Source organism: Gekko japonicus, unplaced genomic scaffold (genome assembly GCF_001447785.1).
Source record: "Gekko japonicus isolate JY-2015 unplaced genomic scaffold, Gekko_japonicus_V1.1 scaffold613, whole genome shotgun sequence".
Classification (NCBI taxonomy): domain Eukaryota; kingdom Metazoa; phylum Chordata; class Lepidosauria; order Squamata; family Gekkonidae; genus Gekko; species Gekko japonicus.
In genome coordinates this window covers 521,945-533,349 of record NW_015164683.1, presented here as the reverse complement: position 1 = coordinate 533,349, position 11,405 = coordinate 521,945, and the positions used below count along the sequence as shown (strand labels likewise).

General features: G+C 40.9%; 1 protein-coding gene across 1 annotated transcript in view; it reads right to left on the bottom strand.

Annotated features, from left to right (window-relative positions):
* RYR3 (ryanodine receptor 3) overlaps positions 1 to 11,405 on the bottom strand; it is a 366,192-nt gene that overhangs the window by 222,769 nt on the left and 132,018 nt on the right. The window contains exons 31-35 of the mRNA XM_015409322.1: positions 10,289 to 10,424; positions 8,859 to 9,039; positions 6,560 to 6,671; positions 4,893 to 5,013; positions 1,806 to 1,975 (exon numbers count right to left, since the gene is read on the bottom strand). Coding sequence (XP_015264808.1) covers positions 1,806 to 1,975; positions 4,893 to 5,013; positions 6,560 to 6,671; positions 8,859 to 9,039; positions 10,289 to 10,424 — 720 coding nt within the window. The remainder of the gene's footprint in view (positions 1 to 1,805; positions 1,976 to 4,892; positions 5,014 to 6,559; positions 6,672 to 8,858; positions 9,040 to 10,288; positions 10,425 to 11,405) is intronic.

The window sequence follows — 11,405 nt, the reverse complement described above, 5'->3', positions numbered from 1 at the left end:
AAAATTAACAATAGGCCCTAGAAGATCAATATTAGAAGTCTGGAGGAAGTGGCAACCATACTGGCTAAGGAGACCCTCTAGATGGGCGCCATTGGAAACTATCATAGAAAAGGAGCAAGAAATCAAATGGTGGGAAATCTTAAGGTCCGAAGGATATCATAGAGTGGAGGATTTGTTTAGAGGGAAAATCCTCAAGTCACTCCAAGAAGTAACAGATGAGATAGGTAAACAATACTGGTTAAAAATAGCAGGTCTCTATAAGGCTATAAAGGAGATCAATGAAAAAGAAGAAATATGGATAGACGAACCAATGGAAGAAATATATAAAGAAATGGTTGAGAAGAAACAAGGTCTAGTAGGGAAAATGTATAAAAAGATGATATTAAATACAGATAAAATGATAGAATATTTACAAAAAGTGTGGAGTAGAGAAGGAAGGATATCAGAGAGGATGGCAGGTAGAATTATGAAAGGAATAGAAAAAATTAAGGTATTTAGATTCAAAGAATTGGAATATAAATTTCTCACAAAATGGTATAAGGCACCAGCTCAACTGGCTAACATGTTCCCAGGATCAAGTTCACTTTGCTGGCACTGTAGGCAATCTAAAGGTTGGTATGCACACATGTGGTGGGAGTGTAGTGAAGTAAGGATATTCTGGTAAGAAATTACTAAAGCCATAAGGAAGGTAGCTAAAATAAATTTAAATATAGATTTCAACTTAATGCTGACAAGCACAATGGGAAACTCAAGTGTGGATAAGGAAGACCAAGCCCTAGTTAAGACCATGATATTGGCGGGGAAAGCAGCTATAGCTTGGGGCTGGAAGGATAAAAGTAAGTGGACAGTGGAAATCTGGCACAGCTATCTGTTTGGTTTTATACAGAGACATCGCGGCAGTCCTGCGCAAGGAGGCACCCAGGGGAGGGAAATCCGCAGAAATTTGGAAAAGGTGGAGGACCTATCTGGAGTGGATATCCAAAGAGGGAAGGGAAGACATTTGGTGGAAGATCTTGACTTTGTGCCCGTGGCTAGAGAGAAAAGACTAAGGACTACACGAAGATAGGGAAGGGAGGAGGGAGGGAAGGGAAGGGGAGGAAAAATTGTACGATGCTAAATAATATGGAATGTAAAAGTGATGGATAAAACAAATAAAAATTACTCAAAAAAAAAGAGAGATCATGATGGACAATACAATTCTTACCCTTCCCAATCAAGCTTTCCCTGAAGCTTCACTAAAAACCCTGGTGAACAGCTGAAAGAATTCCACCCTTCCCAGTTCATCCAGTCAGGTCAGTATGCTCAACCACAGTCATATTATGAATAGCAGTTATTTTCCCATTCACGAGAGATCATGATGGACAATACAATTCTTACCCTTCCCAATCAAGCTTTCCCTGAAGCTTCACTAAAAACCCTGGTGAACAGCTGAAAGAATTCCACCCTTCCCAGTTCATCCAGTCAGGTCAGTATGCTCAACCACAGTCATATTATGAATAGCAGTTATTTTCCCATTCACCAACCCAGCATATAACAGCAAGATATTAAAGTCTGTAGATGGGGTCTGAAGCTGAGAGAGTTATTTTCTGATTCATAGTTTCTTAGTCACTATACTACACTGACTCTCTCAGGTCTTTTATTTGACCAAAATCTATTGCTTAAGGTGAATACAGCTTACCCAGTTCTGTTTCAGACAGAATAAAATATGCCATTTTGCCCTGAGTTTCCATTTGTATCAACTAAGGTACCTTTATTTGTAGACCACCCCGACTAATGATGTAGAATAATCTAGTAAAAATACTCACTGTATCCAATGAGGCACATGCTCTCAAATCTGGTAAAAATCCAACCTCCAGGAGATGGAGAAGGAAGCTTTGGTCCTTTATACCATAGACACGATCTAGAAATAGCACCATGGGTGCCTTATGGTCAGGGCAGAAACTTGCAGACATGTCAGGCTCAGTAACTGTTCCATCTGAAAAGGAATCCAATTATTCTAAGGCAAAGTATATCTTATACTACATAAATTAAGCATTAGCAGATTATTACTGAAAGACTTCTTTAAACAAAAAGAGTGCTTGGTCTGGATGTAAACTGTGTCAAATTCAACAAAAATCCAAGGACCCTAATGAATATCACAGCCACAGTGTAAAACCTTTACAATACAACAGGATCATGCTCCCTAATTAAACTGCTCAGTTCCCTTGCACATAATGAAAACATCATGAAAGAGTCAGAAACAAAGAGGAGGGAGGTTTCTTCATTCTGGGTAGAACCTCCAGCTGTGCAGAAAACACTATTTTCCCCAGACACCGCTGAAAGGGAGGGACCCAGACCCGCCCCAACAGATTGACAGACTGGTCAGTAACAGGTTGAATGGAAGTACCTGGAATGGAAGTCTGCCTCCATTCAAGCCTAAGCAAAACTGTCTACAGTACTACTAGAATGGTCTGAAGGGACAGGTCATGAGAATACTGCTTACCTCCATCATCCCCCAACAAGAACACCAGAAGCAAGTTTCCTCATAAACTCACAAAAGTTGAGGATGAAGATCTGGGCCTTCAAAGATCCCCAACCCTCAGCTTTTCCTACCCAAGTAGACATTAATGATCTGTGCTCCTGGGGTGGAGAATAACCTGTTCACCTCCCCTCCTTGCCTCCTGTGGGGCAAATTCTAGCAGCATTATCACAGGATCATGGTTTTGCAAGTATGCATGTCCTGACCCAGTACCTTGAGAGGCTATGGAGAGCCTACAAGTGCTTTTCTGGAGAAGGGAGACAACAACCTGCTCACATCCCCCTATGAATCTCTATCCTGTGCTTCTAAAAACGATAGGAAAAACTTGAAATGAATAGCAAACTCCTTATTTACTCTCCCTCTTCCAGCTTTATAGGGCTGCTTACTTAAATGGCTGAAATTCACAACTTCATGCTTCTTCCACCTGGAGCCACCTTGTGGCTCAGGAATTCTGCCATTTCCAAAAAACCCCCACCCCCATAGGGCTGAGGCTGAACAGAAGGAGAAGTTCAAGTTCTTTACCTTCCTTCACAACCCAGGAAAATGGAGTCGTAGCCCCAGGACTGAATTTCCAGCCATTGGGAATTAAAAGTACAGATAGCTCTTTCAAATCTGGAGAAACAGCAATTTGACTTTTCAAAGTACTATACAGAATATGTCCTGCAGATCTGAGGTTGGAGGGGAGAAGGAGTTGTTAATCCAGTGTCCCTAAAGAAGTCCAGTGTGATTAGTGTGAAGAAGTTTGAATTTGGCCTGGTATAGATACAGCTGACAAACAGGAATAACCTTGCTTAAATGGAATCAGCCTAAACATGTGATTTCAGGAGCTCAGCAAGACTCACTGAATCAGCAGTCTGGCTGATGAAGAGGCAGAATATGTTTGCTGTATAACTGATGGCATTAGTATAATTGATAATGTAAGTATAACAAAGTTCCAAGAACAGCACATCATCCTTGGGTTATGCTCCAGGGATTACTGGAAAAGGGTATTACTTGCAGTAATAACATTAAAACCTAACAGCTGACTCTTAATGAAATTGTCTCATTTTCCCCAATCTATTGTCCTGTTTATTTGCATTACCTTCTATCCCAGGGTTAACTCCCAGATTAGCTTTTTAACTAAAACTAAACCAAGGCTGCTTCAAGCATTCTTTAGTTGGTGTCAGCTGTGTTGGCTGAACATCCACATACATACTGCAATTAACACTGCAAGCTTGCCAGAAGTCAGAGCTGGCCTTTACATTGCTATGGCTACTCAGGAGCAAATTACACATTACAGAGTTCTGTTCTTTTTTAAAGTCAACTAACTGAAAAACAGAACAAAACAAAATTTGCTACAGGGAGGTTGTTTAACTCTTTCCTTCCGGTTGGTTTTCAACTCACTATCAACCTCAGTAACCTGATTTTTCAACTACTGCAGAAAACTATGGAACAGAATCCTCTCGTTCTGCCCAGTTAAGTTCCCATACCTCTATACTTACAAGTGAAATGTGCAGTTCAAGATCAAGAAATCACGAACCAGCAGCAATAATTGAGGGGGTGGCGCGTGGGGGTTATTTGGAGCTTTATGTTACTTTGTATACTTTTGATTTGTAAGCTGCCTTGAGCCACAAGGAAAGGCTGGATAGACATAGTTTATTGGATAAACATAAATAAACATAACTGCTTACTTTATTATGTATTTAGTTCATTTATTTATTTAGAAAATGTGTAAATCACCTCTCCAGAGACCTGCTTGAAGTGGCTGACAACATAAAACAATAAAATAATAAAACAACAAAGTCATCAATACAAAAAAGCAATAAAAATTAGCAATAGACCCTCCTAGGGGGCATAAAAACAGTGCAGGATAACATAAAACAATATTAAGCACCATAAAACACTACTAAAACAATTTTCAAAAGGAGTATAAAACAGCAGGCCAGGCCAGTAAAAGCCACACCAGGAAAATACCTAAAACTAAAGGACAACCTTACATTTAAAATGCTTTGGATCAGTGTCTTATGGTACAATCCTAAATTGATTTACATCCTTCTAAATCCATTGGTGTCAGTGGGCTTAGACATATGTGGTTCTGTTTAAGTCTGCACTGTAAATGACAGCAAGGTTGGTGTCAAATGAACCTTAAGTAGGAGGGCATTCCAGAAACCATGTACCACTACCAAGAAAGCCCTGTCTCTAATGAACATTTGCCTCACCTCTGCAGCCAAGGCACAGAAACCAGAGCTTGGGAAGGAGAAATTAACTCAGGAGGAAGATTTTAATAAGAATTTTAGCCATAGGTACTTTACACAAATGTTTTATCTGAAATACAGATGAGATTTTAGTGACAATATTTTTAAATGCCTTCAGCTTGGCAAACTGATACAGTTACCTTTGTTTCCTGTTGGCAGTTTTAGTGGTATGCTTATAATTCCAACTAAATCTTCTGTTGGCACCAGGGAGCGCAGGATTGACCGGATTCTAATGGCTTCACCCTTTCCAGTTTGGATGAGCTGTGGAAACAGGTTTATATTTTTATAGAATAAATACTCAATTAGTAGAGGTGAAAGCGGTCAAAATAGTCTTTGTCTATTTTTCTGGGGTTTTTTTTCTAATTGGAAATCACTTCAAATTTATGACCCCTTATTTTAAATATAACCTCTCAAAGGAAAGTTCCATGGGATTAATATTTATGTTAACTGAAAAAAGGTTTTGGAATACTACCAGCAAAAATGGCGAGCTGTGTTAAAGCCATATATCTGAAGCCCATACAACTTCACCATTTCATGAATCCTAACATGCACCTTTCATAGCAAGTAGGAAAACAAGGTGCTTCTCCTTGGTCATCTTTTGGTTGTAACATCCAAAACTGCACTGGAAGAAATACTGATTGGTCACTGAAGAAAATAGAAAAGGGGCTGCCATAGCAGAGATTTGTTGCAAAACAAAAATCATATTTTTGCCAATGTTTCTTTTTACTGCACAAACATAAACTACTTCATCAAAAGTATACACATACAGCAGATATCCAAAGCTTAATTTGGCATGCATACTCGTCTATTCAAAATCCAAATGATTGTATCCTGATTTATGTTAGAACAAAATGATCTATAAAACAGGGAGGCCACAGCTTTTTCAGTGAACCCAACAGCCAACTCACAGCTGATCAAGAGATCAACTCAGAGTCAGTTTTGATCCTGCCCCCTCAGCAAAATAGCTGTAAAGCTGCAAAAAAGAGGCAAAAGAGCTCCTTTGCCCTCTGTCTCCTCCATACTGGATGGGAAAAGAAGAAGAAAACTTTTTAACACTGCATTGCAAAGGAAGGAGAGAAAAACTCATTTTCTCCAAGCTGGGTGAGGAGGGATACAGTGCTTCTGAGCTTCCCACTGCAAATGGGAGAGGAGAAAAAGCTCATTTATCTCTGTTTCTCGGCAGCCCAAGCCAACAACCTGGAGTAGAAGACAAGGTAAATCAGCTCTCACCAAGTCTGGAGGCAGCAAGGTTTCTAGGATGGGCGATGAAAAGAACCTGACACAGCTGGGAGTCACTCCTGTTTCCCCACTCTCTAGAAACCTTTTCTGACTACAGAGCAAAATTTCCCCAGCAGGAGACCAGAGGCCCACTTAAAGCTAATTCTTCATCATCTGGGAGTCAGCAGCTGATAGCTGTAAGTAGCCTGTTCCTGCAAATACACCCAAACGGGTTACAACCAGCCACGGAAACAGGAAAGAGAAAACGGAAGCTGTCATAGCTGAGATCCATTGATACAAAAATCCTCATGCACGTCCATGAGTTGGGAAAATATTCTCAACACAATAGTCAAGGAAAAGCACCTCTAAACGGTCCATTACAAAGTTTCTAGCCCTTCAACACAGATCACAGGAAAGTGTTGACATGACCAGTATAGTCCCACTCAGTGAGCAGGAACTGGACATAACAGCAGACAGGATAAGAAAAAGCAGAGGTCACAATCCCCCCAAGAACTCAGAGATTCCCCATATAACTGAAATGAATCCTGCATTCATCTCATGTTTCTGTACAAGGAAGAAAGCCACTTACATGCATTTCTGGTGCACATCGCCCCAGCAAATCTATAAGAGCGGAGTAGAAAGACATAATTGCATTGCCCATGTGTACAATCTCTTCCTCTTCTGCATCTTCCTCAAGATTGCTGAAAAGTAATCAACCAGACACAAGTGGAAATCATTCAAAACATTTCAAAGTGGCATGGAAATTAAACAGCATAGTAAAAATAAATCCCTAGGCTTCAGCAATGCAAGGATTAATGAGGCTGGTTGGGTTGCTACCTGTCAAACTGTGTATTTCACAATAACCTATAAGCATGAATCCCATGGCAAGATCAAATTAAAGGCACAATGTTGAACTAGAACTGATTCCTTTTCTTTATATAGAGTTACCACTAAAATTGGCCCTCCTTGTTGCCGGGTGCTCTGCTTAGCCACTGGAATACACAATAGCAAAAATAGGCAATGAACAACCTTCCTCAATCTAACTGATTTCTCCACCCCACTACCTCTCTGCATGTCACACCTAATCCAGTCATACCTTCTGTTGTCATTTGCCTGCTAGTGTCATTTGGCAACTGAAACCACTCCACTTTCCAATATATAGGACAGATAGACTCATGTTCTAGCTGTATCTGAAGAAGTGAGCAGGGACTCACGAAGGCTCATACCCTACCATAAATTTTGTTAGTCCTTAACGTGCTATGGGACTCTTACTCTTTTTGTTTTAACTAATAGTGCATGCTAATGTGTTTTTAAAAACCATTGTCCTTTGGAAAAGAGAGAGAGAAACCACTTAGGGAAGGTTATTTTTAGAATAAAGAAGTGCTATATATGCAAGTGAGGGTGCATGCATATCTGCATGCACTCGTTGCCAGAGCGACGCATAGCGTCACATCCTGGCGACGGCGGTGCAATGCATATCGCTGTCCCCCACGGCAGGGATCCTGTGAAGACGTGCGGATCCCCTGCTTGGCAGCCCTGAGATAGACTCATGTTCTAGCTGTATCTGAAGAAGTGAGCAGGGACTCACGAAGGCTCATACCCTACCATAAATTTTGTTAGTCCTTAACGTGCTATGGGACTCTTACTCTTTTTGTTTTAACTAATAGTGCATGCTAATGTGCTTTTAAAAACCATTGTCCTTTGGAAAAGAGAGAGAGAAACCACTTAGGGAAGGTTATTTTTAGAATAAAGAAGTGCTATATATGCAAGTGAGGGTGCATGCATATCTGCTCCCCCCACAGCAGCTTTTCTCTCCTACGTGGTTTAAAAAGCATGTCAGGAGTAAAGAAAAGTCTTACCTGGAAGAATGCAGTGGTAGAAAGAGAGTGGAAGCAATTTGGAAGGGAGAAGCAATAGGTGGGGGAAAGGGTTAAACACCCCTGCTCACCTAGTGTTGTTATAGATCAGGTTATTTAAACCTGATCTGTGACTTTCTAGCAGCAGATCATAGGATCATACGGTTAAATTTATTTTGCATAACTTGCAAATGTATTAGGTTTAAATATCTATACACAAAGGGTTTCAATTTCTGCTTAGTAAATTATTATCTCAGTGAACAAAAAAAGAGAGCCTGACATATGACACTAATGTACTCTCATTACTGTCAACAAACACCATTTAGACCTGACAATCTTACAGACAAATTAGTTCATCACTAACAATGACCAATCTGTAACAAAGTGCACCACAACAGCATGCACTGCAGTTACACAAAGATATAAGCTCACCATTTTAGAGAAAAGGGAGGAGGAGGAGGAGACTGGGTTTATACCCCGCCCTTCACTTGGAGTCTCAGAGCAGCTTACAAACTCCTTTCCCTTCCCTTCCCCTCCCCACAACAAACACCCTATGAGGTAGGTGGGGCTGAGAGAGCTCTGCCAGAAACTGTTCTTTCAAGAACAGCTCTGACAGAACTATGGCTTGCCCAAGGTCATCCAGCAGTTGCAAGTGGAGGAGTGCGGAATGAAACCCGGTTCTCCCAGATTCGAGTCCACACACTTCACCACTCCACCAACCAGTTAAGCCAAAAATATGTAACAAAGTGCACCACAACAGCATGCACTGCAGTTTCACAAAGATATAAGCTCACCATTTTAGAGAAAAGTGATTTGACAACCAGTTAAGCCAAAAAACAACAACAAACAGTTTTCCTGATTTTGTCTGATTACTTTGACTATTTCTAGTTCAGTTTTAGATCTCAGCATTACAGAAGCAAAAGCATTTTATTACAGTGTAATATTGTATATAATTGGCAGTACACTGATAATCATCAGTAATTTAAACAGCATCTTCCAAAATGATGGAAGATGTTGCTTACATTCACTTACAGTTCCCTTTTAAATCCCTGAGAGGGAAGATCAAGAGCTGGATTCTCAGAGATCTTAATTGCTCCTTGCATAGCAGCCAACAAACCATTTCCTCCTTCTCCTCTAAGGGCTGGGCCAAAACATTCTGGGCGTCGAATAAGAAGCTTGACAACAACGCTGGCATTCTCCTCAACACTTTCACCTAGAAGCAAAAAAAACCAAAACAAAAAAACAACAACCCCAACTGAACAAAAATTGAGTAACAAAATCCAACTAGTCCCTTCTAAACCCTTAAAGTTTACTGGGGACCTGAATGGACTAATAACTATGCAAGTTGGGGGGGGGGTATGGGGGTGGATGAAGGAAGCAAAATCATATGTTCCCCATCTTCTGGAAGCACTAGCTCCACAATTTAAAGGGCAGAGGGGTGATTTTAAGAACAATTCTCATCATGTCTATTCAGAATCCTACTCAGGTGTATTCAATGGTGCTTGATATCAGGAAAATTTTTGCTGTCTTCCATATAGATTCTACAACCCCAGGAATTAGCTTTCCCAGGGAGGATATAAAGGCTGCGGTCACACAGAGCATTAGGCACTCTAGAGGGACGGAAGATAGATGGATTTTCCGGGTGTGATCTCACTGCCACATCTGGGAAGCATCGAGCTCCCGTGGCGAACCCGAGGCTTCCCGCGGAAGATGTGCGGTAAAAAACTAGTACCTCGGAGTTACTAGTTTCCTGAAACCGGGGGGCAAGGGTGGGCGTCTGATTGCGTTTCCGGTGGTAGTTCCGGCGCCCACCCATGTCCCCTCGGAAAAGGGGTATTTTCCAAAGTCTCCACGGATGCGCACAAGCACCCAAGGGAGCATGCGCACATTTGATTTTTTTTAAAAAAACCAACCTGTTTGCCCAGCACCCCACTTCTTTGCCGCGCCGCAGGACTGTGGAGTGATCGGCACCTCCCCCCTACCACGGGACCTCCATGGGACCTCCATCGGTAGGTCTGCTTGAGCAACCGCGTGGTTTTTAGCCTTGGGGCTAACAGCCACGTCCCCCCCCGCGCATTTTTCTGCCCGTGTGACCGGGACCATAATCGAATTCCTACACACACAATGAATTAGTCAGCTTTATCTTTTCATATATCAGATACAAATATTTTCTTCTGATACAAATGTGGATTCTCTACAAGATACAAAAGCTTACTCTCCAACAAATGAAAGTATTTTTCATTCCTTCACTGATCTGCAAATTTACCAAACATATTTAAGCTTTTCAATACACATGTGATGGCTAGAAATTTATTATTACAAATAATTGGAGTCACATTTTTGTCGCTTGATCCTGACATTTGCTGCCCTAGGCAGAGTCTCATGATCTGTTCTTAGCTAACATTCAATTTCTTTATCTAATTTTCTCCAAATATATAATCAAACCAATAATTTATACTTACCATTAACAAAAACAGCAAATCTTAAGAATGATAGGTAACGTTCCCCCTCTATTGGATTCCAACCAATGTCAGGATATCCTTTTGCCAAGAGCATTAGGCAGCTCTGAAGTCCACAACCTGCCAAGTAGGTTACAACCTGAAAAATATAAATGCAGGCACAATCAGCATTGCACTGTGAGTTCCAAAAAAAAATAAATCAGTTAACTACAAACAAGAAGACAGCTCTTATTTATTTGTCTGTTTAGTTTATTTATTTATTTGATTCAAATATCTGCAAAAGTTCATGAAGCAAAGAGTAGAAGGGAAGGTACATTATTTCAGGCCCATTATGCACAGGTGTTTTACCTCACTTTCACTGTGCATGTCCGTCGGGTTTTCTTTTTCATTCTGCATTGATTTCCCTCCCTTCAGCGCTCAGTTCACTTTCTGGTTGGTGTTTCCCCAGGTTTTCCAAGACTGCTTTTGTGCCAATTTTCTCCTTGTTTCACTTCCAAGCCAAAGGTAATTCAAAAGTGTACAGATTCCCTCAGATTCCCCCCGCCCCTTTGCCACCCTTCAAAGGTCACTCCCCTGCCCACATCAAGGTTGTTCCACCACTCTGCATCTTTCGCCATCCTCCCTCCTTCATCGGTGTACAAGCTACATTGATTACTTTTCCCCTTGTAGTTTTAAATTTTATTTTTTTTATTTTTTGGCAAGTGGCATGAGTCTAATGATATTAAACTATCACTAAGTCTTGGATCACTGAATAAAAAAAATTAAATGATGGGGGAGTTTAAAAAAAGCTGCATGAGGTTTAGTTCCCTGCTGTTATTGACTTGAAAGGGGGATGAGAGAGGAGGCAAACAGCAGAATCCCCAGTGCAAAAACAGGGGAGGTTTCAGTGCTGCATGCAAACAAATAAAGGTTTTTTTTTTTCATCAGTGCAGAATGAAATTGACTTGTAAAGAGAGAAATACACTCTGGGATAGGAAACCTAAAGTTCTGGAAACATTTCCCCCTTTAGTGAACAAAGTTGGGGAGGGCATTTTGGCAGACTCCGGAAGCCTAACATTAAATTGGCAGCTGAGCCACATGGACTTTCTGAATTTAAGCATCACTTGGAATTAATCCATTT